This window comes from Trachurus trachurus (assembly GCF_905171665.1).
Source record: "Trachurus trachurus genome assembly, chromosome: 5".
Lineage (NCBI taxonomy): Eukaryota > Metazoa > Chordata > Actinopteri > Carangiformes > Carangidae > Trachurus > Trachurus trachurus.
Window position 1 is genome coordinate 21417751 of NC_139896.1, and position 14464 is coordinate 21432214.

Below are 14464 nucleotides of genomic sequence, written 5' to 3' on the forward strand. Positions count from 1 at the left end.
ATTTTCTCAGATACACACCTGCCCCAAACTGAGACAAGCAAACCGAATGGTAGGGATTTTTTTTTTTTACACTGCTACTCTTTTACTGTAATATATTAGTTCTGACAGGGTTAGGGTTATCCATGTGAGACTTTGTTTATAAAATAGTACATCCAGTCAGATATAAAATATCTGTGTGAGAACTTGTCATAAATGCAGTGTCTTGAGTTCTGCGTCACGCTGACCTTTGACATTTAACCTTTGACCAACAAAATCTTATCTGTTCATCATCGATACCAAGTGAGTGTTTGTACCAAATTTGAGGAAGTTCCCTCAAAGTGTTTTAATATCGTGCCCACAAGAGTGAGACAGATGGACAGACAACCTACAATATGGCCACCAGTCTGACTGTTGCTGGCGTTGAAGAATAAAAATGACCCACAGAAGAAGAGATCTGAGGCGACTATGAGAGGGACTGTGGGAAACAGAGCGGGTCTAGTAGCCCCAGCCAGACAACCCGACCACCCGCCACAGTCTCCTTGCAAACCTGTGGAAAACACTGTAAAATATCATCCTAAAATATCTGTTGTCACAGCAATGCTACAGTGAGACACAAGGGCAGAGCAACTGAGCATCTGGAGATGAGCTGACATGTCAACATTTCCTATTCTCTTGTCCTCCTGTCTGAGAGAGCTGAATTTTTTTTTTTGATTAACACAAGCTCGAGATTTTCATGTTTTAAATCTATGACACAAGACACATCCGTGAATTCTCTGGTCCTGATCACACATGAACCAAAGTGTTGGACAAATTAATATTCTGACCTGACGGTGGTGCTAACAGCTCCATGTGAAAACAGCTTCTTCCTTTGTGTAACACTCTGCTATCTATTTTGCCGTTACACCTGCACCTGTCTCCTCTCTTGGGATACTTCCAGTGTGATTTGATTGGCCGACACCTGACGCTTGAAAACCTTTTACCACAAACAAAGCAAAGCAGCTGAACCCAATGAGCTGGAAACCTTTAACCCCTGATTTATCTGATACTTTACTTTACTTTTTACTTTTCATTTGCATTTAATATTTAGGTCTAATCCTACTTTTTGAGGTCTGCAAACAAGTGGGAGTTGAGTTTCAGATGGTTAACCTTTATCCATATTAGTTCTTTCAATTACAAGTGTCTTCAATAAATGTTTAAATACATATTTATTGGCTTATGCTTATTGAGTATTAATACATATGAATACTATAATCATTAAAATACATAATATCTTACTCCTTGCACCACTGACAGTCCTCCACTTGAGGGAAATTACATTTTCACATATCTTCCACACTTTGCTGTGGTCTTTGAACGCAGCAGTGACGCGGCTGACCCGGAAGTGATGTCAGTTGTCTTCGCTAAGCAACAACAGTGGACGGTTAGCTGGTTTCTATTAGCGGCGCTCAGAGAGTCCAGTTTCTGTCACAGATTTCTCCTCACATACTCAAAATGGTAAAAGAAAACTACTGTTTCGTGTGTGTCTAATAAAAACTTTCATATTTCAGTCGTGTGTATTGTAAATGTGCAGTTTAATTAGAGGTATATTTTTGGAAAGTGCTTACCGACGTTAGCTTGATTGTGCTAGTCGGGCGTTGTCAAGTTATTAGCTCATTAATCCAACATTGTTTTAACAGTGTTGACAGCAGCAGGCTTCCTGTTATGTCAGCTCGTATCCTAAAAGTAGGATCTCAGTAGCTTCATAAAAAAAAATAACTCATCTAATTTTCTGTCCCTCAGGCTGAGGTGGAAGAAACTCTGAAGAGGATCCAGGGTCAGAAAGGAGTGCAGGGAATCATCATCGTCAATTCAGAGGGTATAGTATACTCCTCTGTTTTACCAAAGACGGTTTATAGAGTATCTTTGGTTTTACTCAAACCTGTTTGACATGGGCTTTTACTTACAAGCCATTATCCACTTATTTACGTTACCAGTGTCAATAACTAAGTATAATTACCAAATTTACCTACCGTATATTAACCTTAAATTTAAGGTCAATGTAACACAACCATGATCAAATATCTATATACATGTATGTATGTATCTATTGTTTTACCTGTAAAATTTGATTAACTAGGGTGTTTGATTAGATTTTTCTTATTTCTACTTCTGTAGGAGAGGGAAGAACTGTAATTTTTACTCCAATACATTCATCCGAATTTTAGCAAAAATTTTTGCTTACCCATTTCTGTACCTCCCCTCAGGGATCCCCATCAAGACGACTCTGGACAACTCCAGCACAGTGCAGTATGCAGGCCTGATCCACCAGCTGGTGATGAAGGCCAGGAGCACCATACGAGACATGGACCCCCAGAACGACCTCACCTTCCTCCGGGTCCGCTCCAAGAAGAATGAGATCATGATCGCTCCAGGTGAGATGGAAAAAAGAAAAGATTTCAGTCAGAATTTTCAGAATGAATAATTAACTACAGTAAATGCCTTCTTCCTGTTGGGTTTTTCCATAATGCACAGAGTAATCTCTGAGTTATTACAAATAAGTGTAATTCTGACTACTAATAACAGTCACATCATTAACGGCCAGATATTTTCTAGACATGTTTTCAGTTCTGATTTTGTCTTTGAATGTTATTCTTTTCTGACCAACAGTTCAAAACCCAAAGATTCAGATTACTGTGACTTATTGTCAAATTCCCAGTGTTGAGCAGCTGCCATCAGTGTCATTCGGTGCATTGTTCACTTATCAAAATACTGACCATCATTTTTGAGCTGATCACCAAAATATTAATTGACAACTGGGGCAGCTCAAGACACAATGCTCTAAATGCAGATTCTCAATTATTTAATTCTTCATTGACTGATGCTATGTTCAACAGCACTAAGGACAGTTCACCTGCTGTACTTTTAACACTGGGAGACCCTTACATCTTTGCTTTGCTGATCATAAATACTAAGATATTTGGCCCAGTTAGTCCCAGAGGAGCGAGTCACAAGAAAAACATCAGAGTGTTTTCTGTGTTGTCAGCAGTTGGCAGTGAAGCTTATTCCTCACACGAGCTATTACAGTTGATTGCAGTCAGACAAACTCACTGATTAGAGGCTCTCTCTGCCCCTCCCTCAAAAAACACAACATCCAGTTTATAACCTCTGCATTGCAGTTCACCACAGTCTGGAAAGGGGCAGGAGTCTTTTTAAGATGCAGCTCACACTGAAGCTTTTCTCAACAGTTTGAGAGTTGATGACCTATTAAACAGAAGGAATAGTCTGACCTGGTGTTGTTGATTATTTTAAAACCTTCATCACTTATCTGTTTACTACTAAATACTGAGCCTTAATACGTTTACCATAATGCTTCTTCAGCACAATATGTTGAACACTGTCAGTCAGACTCTTTGTCACCAATGAGTGTTTGATTTATTTTCTTAAATAGAAATGAAAGTTTTGTAGAAAAAACAGTTTTGGGGAATTGAAAAACATTGTTTGGAAAAGGCCCATGTGCAGAATGTGTTGCCAAATGTCCCAGTTCTTAACTATGGGTTTAACTGTTTTGTCTCTGTTTTCACAGATAAGGACTATTTCCTGATTGTTATTCAGAACCCGTCAGACTGAGAAGAAGGAACTGCTGCCCGACTCATTATTCTCTCTGTTCGTCTTTGATATCCAAACAGCCAAACTAGTTTTTTTTTGTTTTGGTAAATCAGAAGTACCAGTTTACCAGAAGCTTTTTATGCACTTCCTATACGGAGAAGTAAAGTCAGGGTGGATTTGAAGGTGGATAAACCTGAACTTATCTCAGTAATAAGATGCAAGAGCTATACAGTACAGTCGTTCACTCTGCAGGCAAAACATGTCTTTTCCCAAATTTTAGCATTCCAGTCTCTTTTCCAAACATGATATAAGTTACATCACTGTGCTGATCACATATGTATTTTTGTGTTCATACCTGAGGCTGAAGTAAGAGCATATATGTTCTCAGTCTACAGGAGGCAGAGAGGCCACAACACATCTTTGGGTTGAGCATGTTTTTTTGTTTGTTTTTTTCAGTTCAATCTTAATTTGAATCTTGAGATGGTTATTTATTATTTTTATTGGCAAAAGATATTGAAGTGCAGTATTTCAGTGGTGAGCAGCGAACTACACTACAAACACTTCTCTGCCCCTGCTATGTCGCCTTCCTGTTGGTTATTTGTAACAAATTAAGCAATTAAAAAAGTCAAAATGGCCGTGTGTGTGTGTTTTTTCCCCCCCATATGCTTTGTTTGTGTTATGCAAAAGTTTAGTATTCGTAAAGTATTAGTAGACTAAAAACAATACTCTTCTAAAATATATATTTTCATGGAATAGAGACGGACCTCTAACTTAAATGTTAATTATCAATTGTTGGGTAAGCTTGTAAACAAACATGCTGATACCTTACAGATTTGACCTTCAAGTGGCCTTTATCACTGTACAGAACATTTGCTTCGTTATATAAAATATCAAATAGTTGAGTTTCAAAGAGTGATGAGATGAGAGTTTGTTGTACTTACTTGACACATGCTGATCCCATTAACATCAGTGCAGTAAACAGCTTCAACCACTGAAGGTCAGCAAAACACCTGGCACATCACGTCCTGTTAGACAGAGACATTTTTTTTTCTTACACAGGGTTTGATGTGTAGCAGATTCACACAAGATGGATGTAAGTGTAAATCACAGTGATAGTAAGCACAAAACATTTATTGTTTAACACAACAAAAAGATTAGGTGCAAGAAGAGATGTGAAAACCATTACCTATACATCTTCAGCAAATCTTAGAGCAGATTTAAACATGTGCTCCCTCTCCCTGCAAAGAAAGAAAACATTGAATTTAAGTTACACATTTTGTATTTTTCTTTTCTTTTACCTAAGCTCTATGACTTTTACACAAGAACTATTAAGTAACAGGCTCAGATGCCTTTGCTATCTATTCAGGCTCTGGCATGGATCCTGTATCCCCTCAATGATTTAATACATTTATAACACTCAATGATAATTAGCAGATAAAATTAGATATGGTACAACTTTAGGGTGTGTCAGGTTTCTCAAAATTGCAGTAACAGCACAAATGTTAAGTAAAGATAAAAATATACTGAACAGTTTAAGTGTCACAATTTATAGACTATATATGATAAAGTGAATGCAACAGTGTTATTAACAATATACTATCATAAAAATCTATGCAGTAGAAAAAATATTTTTGTCTAATTAATTTTCCATTGTACATCGTACAAATTTCCAATATCTTGTTATGGATATCGAAGGTACAAAAAGTACACAATATAGCATTTATTGCCAAGTAGCCTAGTTATTACAGCTTGAAGGAATTTGACATGGTGAATAGCCCAAACTACAAGGAGGGTGGTTAAATAAGTAAAAGTGCAATACAATAACAACCTAATACAAGCAGGTCAAATTAAGAAAAAAACGAACAAAAAATTATATGCTCACTCACATATCTTTAGGCTATGTAAATGAAATAGAGAAAGCACTGAAGCAGTGAGTCAGACTTGACGTGTGATACCTAATAATATATCATATTAAAATGAAGAAAGAAAATATATAAACCAAATCAATTACAACAACATTTAAGCAGCAGATAATGTTTTTTTAACCAGGGTTTTCAGTGACGTAAAAACCTTTTTATATACATAACAGTCTATGGTAAAAACACGTGAACGTCTCCTTTAAGAGCAGCGGGTGACGTCAGCGCCTGGTTTACTTGCTTTGTTTGTCCGGAGCTGTTTTGCCTTCAGACTGACCCGAGAGACGACAGGAGAGACGCTCCGCAGATATTAGAAACTGTTTCCTCTGTGACCGAGTTGCGTTATAAGCAGCCTGCACTGCGCATTCGTTAGAATATAACTGTGTAATAACGCTGACAGAGATGCCGTCCGACAGACCCTTCAAACAAAGGAGGACATTTGGTAAGAAACCGACCGAGGCAGTGCTCAGTGTTGTGGAGCTAAACGTTACGTTAGCCTATCTGGAAACAACAGCTGAGCGGTTAGCTGGCCTGTTAGCCACCTAGCTCAACACCGTCATCACAAGTGTAGTTACATGGTGTTTACTTGTCTGATATTACGTTATAACCGCTGTGTTTTTTGTTTTTGTTTTTATTTTTACGGCGATTTCAAACTAGGTTCATGGCTCACGTCGTTACCTGAAGCTAATGTGCGTCAAGTTCAGAGAATAATTTATTTCTGGTCGTTTTCTAAAAACCTGAATATAGACATAACATGACAAATGTGACTAAATGTCATCGACGCTTTAAGATTACTGGTTGTGTCTTTTTTTTTTCTTGGCCTGGAGGCTTTTGTCTGTGGCTGTTAATGTGCATAAGCCATCTGGGTCACTGTCACATTAGCTTGAAGTTAGCCCGGCCTGGTGTTACTTGGCTTTAACACAGCTAGCTGGGCTAATATAGCAGTTAACATTTTCGTGTTTGCTCAAAGGAAAACAACATGTGCTGACACATTATCCCAGTACACGTGTTCAGTGATTTATGTTGTAATTTGATGCCAAACGACGGCCCCTTTGCTGGGAAGGGAGGAGCCCAGACTCTGTCTATTGCATAAGAAATATGGGATAAGCAACAGAAACATGGGCAGGATGTGAAAAGGCTCAATGTATCGCCGCTGCTGCATTTGGTTAAAATGTCCCTTATAAAGTTATTACACTCTGTGAGTCAGTAGTGCTTGTTTCATACTTGCTAGCTGCCTTGTCAGCCTGTTTTACATAGTGGTGGATTGCTGTTTGCCACAGTGACACACATCATTATGGCATTATATAACTATAAAAACCCTTGACCCCAGTGCACAGATGTTAAGTTACCTAGTTGGGTTATGCTGGGTGGTTTACTGAGTAGTTAGGTAACTGCAGAGTAGCTTTTTTCCAAACATGAGATTCTGCAGGCCTGTTAACACTGATAGCTCAAAAACATAATGCTAGATTTGATTAATATGAGAGACAGTGCAAAGAACTTAAATCCCAGGTTGTATCTTGGCCTGAAGTATGATATTACATTTTCCTAAGAGCAGGAATATTACAGAGCCAGGTCCAGATACTCAAGTAATAATAGGTGGGGCACTAGTTGTTTTGATGCAAAACTAGGGGAAAGAATTACACATAAAACAACAGAGTAATGTTGGGTTATCTCATTTGTTACAGAATTAAGATTTGATCTGCAGAGTAAACCCACAGCATCTTTTCAAGAAACACACTTGTATTCCAGTCATTAGCACAGATCATTCCCATTTCTGGCTTAGAAAAACATCCCCAGACCTGAACAAAGAAACCATTCACACGTCTCTGTTGCTTCTCAATGCTCTCTGAGCTTTGAACCCGGCCAGAGTTTAAGAAATAGGTGAAGCTTCATTCTGAAATTAGGGTAGTGGGCTGTGAGGAGAGGTCAGTGCATGCTGTAAAATCAGATAGTGAGGCGATAAAAACACTGTAAACCTCGGACAGGTACAGTAAAGAAAGGAATGTGTTGCATTCAACTCAACATTAACATTCATTCAAATCATATGCAAAAATCTGGCATGTAAATTGAGTCCACAAACATCAAACTGCTCCAAAGACAGCTAAAGAGCCTTTTATAAGGCATTCATGTTTATGTATGTGCTGACTAATGAATAAAGAGAGCTGTGATCTGTCTCTGCGTTCACACATCATACCATAAATTAAATCACAACGTTAGAAAAACCAGAAGGAGGAAGTGGGTGAGAAGACACATTTAACATCCCAGATCAGAGACAGAGATTAGAAGCAACGGTCCATTTGTCCTATTCTCAGAGGCTGGCGGGGCGTGGGTAACAGGGACACAAACATTTTTTTCTTCTACCAGCAGGATCAGCCATCATTAAAGAGTCTAGCTGTGTCAGGATACAACACTGGCTCGCTGCTGCTCCTGGAGACGTTTTATTATTTTCCCTATGAATGTGCAGTTTGTCACTTCCTGTGGATTTTCTGACAGAAACCAATGCCTGCCAGAAATTAATTTGGACAAACAGGACAAACGTGCAAGGTTTTCATCCGGAGGGCTTGGGGATGTATTTTTTGAACTAGGGTAAAGATTGTACAGAGGGTTTATTCATCCTCTGTCTCACCATGGAGATATAGTATGTTTTAATTACCGCCTCTTCTTACAACACATGTTAATATATAATAACACCAATATTCTTATAGCCAGGATTCATCACTTCTCTCTGTATAATGTCATCACTCATTATTGCACTATACATAACAACACAGCTATTTCATCATATTTTTTATACAATTTTTTTTTTCGTGGGACTCATGAAGGAATAGCCTACCTTATCTTTTTGAACTGAAAAAGCCACAACCAGACTGTTAGCATTAGCAGGGCAGCCACAGCTTTTTGTGCAGTAAAGATGAGTTGAATTTAGGATGTTGTTCATAATTTGTGTTTTTTGCTGCCCACAGCTGACCGGTGCAAGGAGGTCCAGCAGATTCGTGAGCAGCACCCAAACAAGATTCCCGTAAGATGCCGATCAAATCTCATTTCAACACACACCAAACTTTATTGCTCTAATGCATCACAGCCCCGACACTGGAGATCATGGTAGCCTGTCAGAAATCTCTGTGTGTAGTGTATGATGTGTTGTGTTGATACTGACTTCATCATCCATTACACTTCTGAGCATTTGTTCTTAAACTTAAATGAGGCGTGTTCTTGGAACCTGCACATGACTGACATTATATTTCAGTAAGCATGCTTGTCAAATGTTTGATGAGAAAACTGATACTGCTCATGTCATGTCAATTTGAAACCACAGATGGTTAGCTTAGCGTAGCATAAAGACTGGGAACAGGGGGAAGCAGCTTGCCTAACTCAGAGTAATCTGACTGGCCAAAGCCTAATAGTAACACACACACACAATTATAAGAGGGTATTATTGATCTTTACATATTAACATCTAAAATGAGTTTATATCTCAAAGCATGGACCTAGTTGCCTTAGTAAATAATATTATTAACACCTCTATAATTAATCTATAAACACCTTTATCACACTCACAAAAATATTCTCTCTGCTACTTCTGCTGAATTATTAAACGAATATGACAAATCAATCATATTCCCTATAGTCAATGTATTTTTAATGACTGTATACTGCTGAGTAGTTCATGCACCCCCCTTGGGATTAGAGTAGTTTTATATGAATCTATAACATCACATCATCATTTATTTGTTGATTGTATTCTGTCATATTAATATATGATCCTGTAAAATGAGTCATGCAGTGGAGTCAAAGTGTTATAGAAAACTCCAAGTATCATAATATTGTTGTACAGTACTTGAGTAAATGTACTTTGTGACACTCCATCACAGGTTGTTGTAGAAATCTGTCAGCAAATACTACAGTTGTATTGTAAAGTAGAGTAAGTAGAAGAGTAAAGAAGTAAAGAAAGCGTGAAAAGAAGCAGCAGTGAAGATGAAGACATGAGAACCGCTCGTTTCCTCAAATATCAGCTGCTGAATACAAAGAGCCTGAGCACAACTAAAGCTCAGACTCTGTGTGTTGTTGATTGATGAATTTTTAGCCTCCTCGTGCAGATCACTTCAAACCTCTGAAATATTTTTGGGTATTTGAATGCAGCAGTTTAAGATCCACACACAGACTGTCAGTGACAGTCAGGTCTGGGGAGGAGGAGGAGCTGTGGGCTGTGGGGGCCGTTCTCGAAGCTTCAGCTTGTGTTTCCTTAAGTGGTACATGGTGGTTTTTGAGGTCAGCTCTGGATCACTGTCCTGTTGTAGAAACTGGCCTCTTTTTTCACTCTCACTGTCTGGACTGACTGCAGGACATCTGCCTCCAGAACCTGCTGCTCTTACTTAGTGGGACCTGCTCCTTCATCCATCAGTGTTTCCTGTGCCAACGCAGAGGATGAAAACACTGCTTAAGTGGCTGTGGCCGAAAAGCTCAGTTAAACGTTGTCTCTCTAAAGATTTGAATCAATTCAGAAAGTAATAGGTGTCCAGTGGTAGGAGGCTGAAATTGTTGACTCTTCCATATTGTGGACCAGTGACCGTCCTGAAGGTTTTCCACATCTTGTCCTCACTTCCTCATTTCCACCATTCCTTCCCATCTCTTACTGACGTTCTCACACCCTGTGGAAATTTCAAGCTGGAAGCTCTTTGATATCTTTTTATAGCCTCTCCTGCTTTGTAGGCATCAGTTCACTTTATTCTCTGACCCACAGAGGAGCTGAGTGGCAGAATTTATCTTCAGCTGATAATAATTCTTAATTACAATTCAAAGCAAGTTCATTTTTATTTAAGTTAAGAGGCTTTATGAGCAGGATGTGCAACACATGACTGTTTAATGGTTCTGAAATAAAACATAAACGCACATTAACATTTGAAGAAAGGATGGTTTTACTGTCTGTTTTTGTGCAGAAGTTGCTTTTGCTTCTTTTCACTTCAAAAATCAACAACATGTGTAATTTACCTGGGGGTGTTGGTGTTGGGATGAGAGATGACAGACTGATTTACAGCGTGGTGTCTTGTGGCTGCTGCAGGTGATCATTGAGAGGTACAAGGGAGAGAAGCAGCTCCCCGTTTTGGACAAGACCAAGTTCCTGGTGCCTGACCACGTCAACATGAGCGAGCTGGTCAAGATCATCAGGTGAACAGAGACACACACACACACACACACACACACACACACACACACACACACACACACACACACACACACACACACACACACACACACACACACACACACACACACACACACATACACACACACACTCTGCAGGTTGTAATAGATCACTGAATTAGAAACCTGTTTAGGTTAAGTTTGGTATGTGGTCTATATTTGGAGCTGTCTGTTTGAATGCAGATGTCTTGTGCTTTACGTGTGTGTTTGGCATTTTGCTGAGGCTGCAGCTGACGAGTTTGTTTACAAGCACTGCTTCAACCCAAAGGATGACGAATAAAGACACAGTTTGCACAGTTAGAGAGTCCCGGGCAGTAAATTAAAGATTTTAATATATGTATGTATATAAATATATCGTTGTTTCAGTGGTTATTAACTTGCTGATGCTGAAGAGGATGAATATGAGAGAATGAAGTCAAAAGTAAGCAGAGCTGCGACATAATAACAGAAAGGGTTTTTTTTTTACTTTCTTTTGAAAGTTAATCATTTGATTAGATGTCACCTGTTTAATCATCCATTTTTACTGTTTTCTTACTCCCATTTTTATGCTTTTTTAATTTCTATTGAACCGTTTAATTAACCTGTGGATCATGATGATATGCTGTAGAAATAAATTAACCCTCCTCTCACAGCTATTTGCGGGAGCGACAGATCAAATGTATGAAACAGAAACACTGATATATTGACAGATATAAAACGATTATTCCGATTGAGATGAAGAGACATTAAAGTGATAAATTTCAACATCGCTACGCCTGTTGATTAATACAATAAAGCAGCCCGTGGAAAAATTTACAGCCCACAACTGGACAGGTGTGGAGCTGCAGAAGTGGTGAAATCTGAATATTATTTAGTAATAACTGTTAAAGAAGAGGAGTAAATCAAGTTTAGAGGGTGGGTGGGGGGGGGGATCAGGTGGCAAATAATTGATCTTTTATGATATAAATTGCAAATATGAGGTTTTTGGTATGAGGAGATTAGATTAGTTTTTATAACTGTGTTGGTCAGTCTGTCTACCTGACTGACTCATTTTGCAGAGTAAAGATGAGTAAAAGTGATTTAGGTGAGATGAACAAACTGAGAACTTTAGCTGATAAGATAAAATAGTTTCCCCTTTGCAGCTGCTAAAAGATAATAAGTTGCAATCACTTTGTGTGGGTATGGGGGAGGGGTCCACAGTGGGTCCTTTAGCCTCCCTGAACATCAGGAGGATGGACGTCTGTGATTTAATTGGAGCTTTTTTAAATGAGAGTGGATGTCAGGAGATCATCTAAGAGGTGGAAACCTTATACTAAAACTGTAACGCCACCTTTAACGTCTTTTTCCCCGTGTCTGTCTGGTGTCCTCCTCTCCCCGACCAGGCGTCGGCTGCAGCTGAACCCCACACAGGCCTTCTTCCTGCTGGTCAACCAGCACAGCATGGTGTCGGTGTCCACCCCCATCTCCGAGATCTACGAGCAGGAGAGGGACGAGGACGGCTTCCTCTACATGGTCTACGCCTCTCAGGAGACCTTCGGCTGCTAGGGAGGGCAAGGGGGACGCGTGGGGGAGGGAGAGCGGGACATCTTCAGGTGCTGGGAGACTGGGAGGGGGAGAGGGGGGCGAGGGATGTGGGCTGAGGGGGGGCAGGGGGGGCGGGTTGGTGCTTGAGGGGAAATGAGAGACATGTGGTGTCAGAACCGACCGCAAACCACCAAACTCCGTGATCCTCTCCACGTAGCAACACAGTCAGTCAGTCAGTGTACATGTGACCGACACCCCCTTGTCCCTCTCTCTGTTGTAGTCGAGCACCGTTTTTCTTATTGGTCAGTAAACACAACACTAGCTACAAAAAGCCAGAGGACATCCTGTGTGTCTTTCCCGCCCTCAGAGTCAGTCACACATCAGATCTGAGTGCTTTTATTTTATCTCACAGTCCTGCTTTTGGGCCCATGTGGACTCTTAATTTGAAAGGGTGGGACTTTGGGAGTTTGGAAGCTGTCTGTAAAGTTGATTTTTCATCCTTAAGGCCACACACACACGCACACACACACGCTTAACACAGACTCATGTATTAGACGAAGCTAAACTTGAAAAGCAGGCGGTGGCTTGTGAGCCGGTCACAGTTCAGGATGTCATTTGAAGCTCGGCTGATGGAGCCACTGACGCGTACGCAGGTGAAAGCACAGAGCGTCTGCTGTGTCGGTCTTTGTCCCCGTCAGTGCAACAACAGCAGCAGCAATAGAAGCTAGAAGATGAGACTCATAGAGATTGTTGTTGTTTTAACTTTTTTAAACTCACATCTTAGTTGTTTATTTGTTTCTTTTTTAATTCTTGTCTTTTGTTTGAAATATTACTGGTAGTTTAGTTTGTGTTACGTAACTAGTTCAGAGTTTGTTTTAATCATACATTTACCGTCAGCCTGATGCTCAACTTGCCAACCTGCTACTGGCTACCAGGTAGCTGACAATCAGGCTAGAAACCACTGTAACCCACTGCTCACCCTCTCCGCATGTACAGCAGTTTCACATGTGCAATATTTATCCCCTGAGAGACACACGGAATATCATCAGTCTTAGTGGTGGTCCACTCCGCACCCCCACCCTTACCCACAATCCCCCACCCCTACCCACAATCCCCCACCCCCTCCTCGGTAAAGCTACTGTGATGTACTAATCTAAACGTAGCTGCTACATCCATCCTGCTACATCAGTTTATTCACAGACTGAATTTAATGTCTTTTTGCCCCACAAGCACAAAACACCTTAGTATCACTACTCACCTGTCTTCCTGCACAAGCCCCGCCCACATCTAACCACATTTAACGTCACAAACAACCAGTCAGGTGCAGCAGAGAAAAAGACCTATCAGGTAGTTGGTTTAAATGGAAACACGAGCGACCGCCCTCTGATCCAACAGTTTGGCTCTTGCTTGCTTTTCATCCTCCGTTATGTTTCTCAGAGTAAAACATTGAATGAATTAAAAACACTAATTTAGGAAATTAACCTGTTGTAGAAAGCAGGCTGGTGAAACTGACACTGTTGGATCAGGGTGCTGGCTCGGGGAGGGGGGGCTCGGCCTCCACAGGGGCAAACAAGGGGTCTCGAGAGAGAGAACATCACAGAACAGGATGTTTTTGTTTTGGCTCGGATGGAGCAGGCAAACGCCACGAAAATGATCCCATTCTGTGTATCGAGCAGAGCTGACGCAGCCTGTGCCGTGAAGCCAGGACGTAATCAGACCCCAGTGAAGCTTCTCAAGGCGAAGCCAGACCCCGGTGTAATATCATTTCTCCAGCGTGAGGCCGCCGCCTCCTCCCGGCGTTGTGTCACTGAGCTTGTAAGATCGCTGTGTGTGTCATGGTAGCATAGAGTCGAGCATTAGACATAATAAAAATGTATTTAATGTAGGAAATGAATGAGCTTCTTTTGCACATAAATTAATACGAATATAAACAAGAGTTGGCATAGAGGTTTGTTTTTAGAAATGACTGTATCTATATAATAATTCTCTCTTCTTTTTGTATCTGCTCCTCTTCTGTAGAGCACTGCTGCTCTTTATCGGTACGTTTGTCTGCCTTTGTTTAATAAGACTTTATAGACGAAAAAAGGATATGATGCACTACAAACGTTGCATGTTTTTTTTATTTTATAAATGTATATTGATTTTACGCTATAGATATAATTGTATTGTTTTATTTAGAAAAAAAAACTCGAGTCTTTTTAGATGTTTCCCAAACCAAAAACTGAAAATAAGTGTATGTGTATGTTTGAAACAAACAAAACCGTGTGCGTATAAACGAT

The 14464-nt window shown here is 40.1% G+C and overlaps 2 protein-coding genes across 2 annotated transcripts; both read left to right on the top strand.

Moving 5' to 3' along the window:
* The first annotated feature begins 1363 nt into the window (after nucleotides 1–1363).
* Nucleotides 1364–4199, top strand: dynlrb1 (dynein, light chain, roadblock-type 1). Its single transcript, XM_083972722.1, has 4 exons — nucleotides 1364–1473; nucleotides 1759–1834; nucleotides 2223–2390; nucleotides 3542–4199. Exons 1-4 carry the CDS (start codon nucleotides 1471–1473, stop codon nucleotides 3583–3585), a joined length of 291 nt encoding a protein of 96 aa, XP_083828848.1. The 5' UTR covers nucleotides 1364–1470; the 3' UTR covers nucleotides 3586–4199.
* A 1498-nt stretch (nucleotides 4200–5697) lies between these two features.
* map1lc3a (microtubule-associated protein 1 light chain 3 alpha) lies at nucleotides 5698–14452 on the top strand. The gene is made up of 4 exons (XM_083971365.1): nucleotides 5698–5922; nucleotides 8444–8499; nucleotides 10540–10646; nucleotides 12044–14452. Exons 1-4 carry the CDS (start codon nucleotides 5883–5885, stop codon nucleotides 12204–12206), a joined length of 366 nt encoding a protein of 121 aa, XP_083827491.1. The 5' UTR covers nucleotides 5698–5882; the 3' UTR covers nucleotides 12207–14452.
* Nucleotides 14453–14464: the final 12 nt, after the last annotated feature.

Excerpts from the sequence above, each read along its gene's own strand:
- dynlrb1 (XM_083972722.1), top strand. Across the intron at positions 1,835-2,222 it reads CATCATCGTCAATTCAGAGG|GGATCCCCATCAAGACGACT; the intron begins GTATAGTATACT and ends ACCTCCCCTCAG. Across the intron at positions 2,391-3,541 it reads TGAGATCATGATCGCTCCAG|ATAAGGACTATTTCCTGATT; the intron begins GTGAGATGGAAA and ends CTGTTTTCACAG.
- map1lc3a (XM_083971365.1), top strand. The coding sequence starts at position 5,883 with ATGCCGTCCGACAGACCCTTCAAACAAAGGAGGACATTTG. Across the intron at positions 8,500-10,539 it reads AGCACCCAAACAAGATTCCC|GTGATCATTGAGAGGTACAA; the intron begins GTAAGATGCCGA and ends TGGCTGCTGCAG. Across the intron at positions 10,647-12,043 it reads GAGCTGGTCAAGATCATCAG|GCGTCGGCTGCAGCTGAACC; the intron begins GTGAACAGAGAC and ends CTCCCCGACCAG.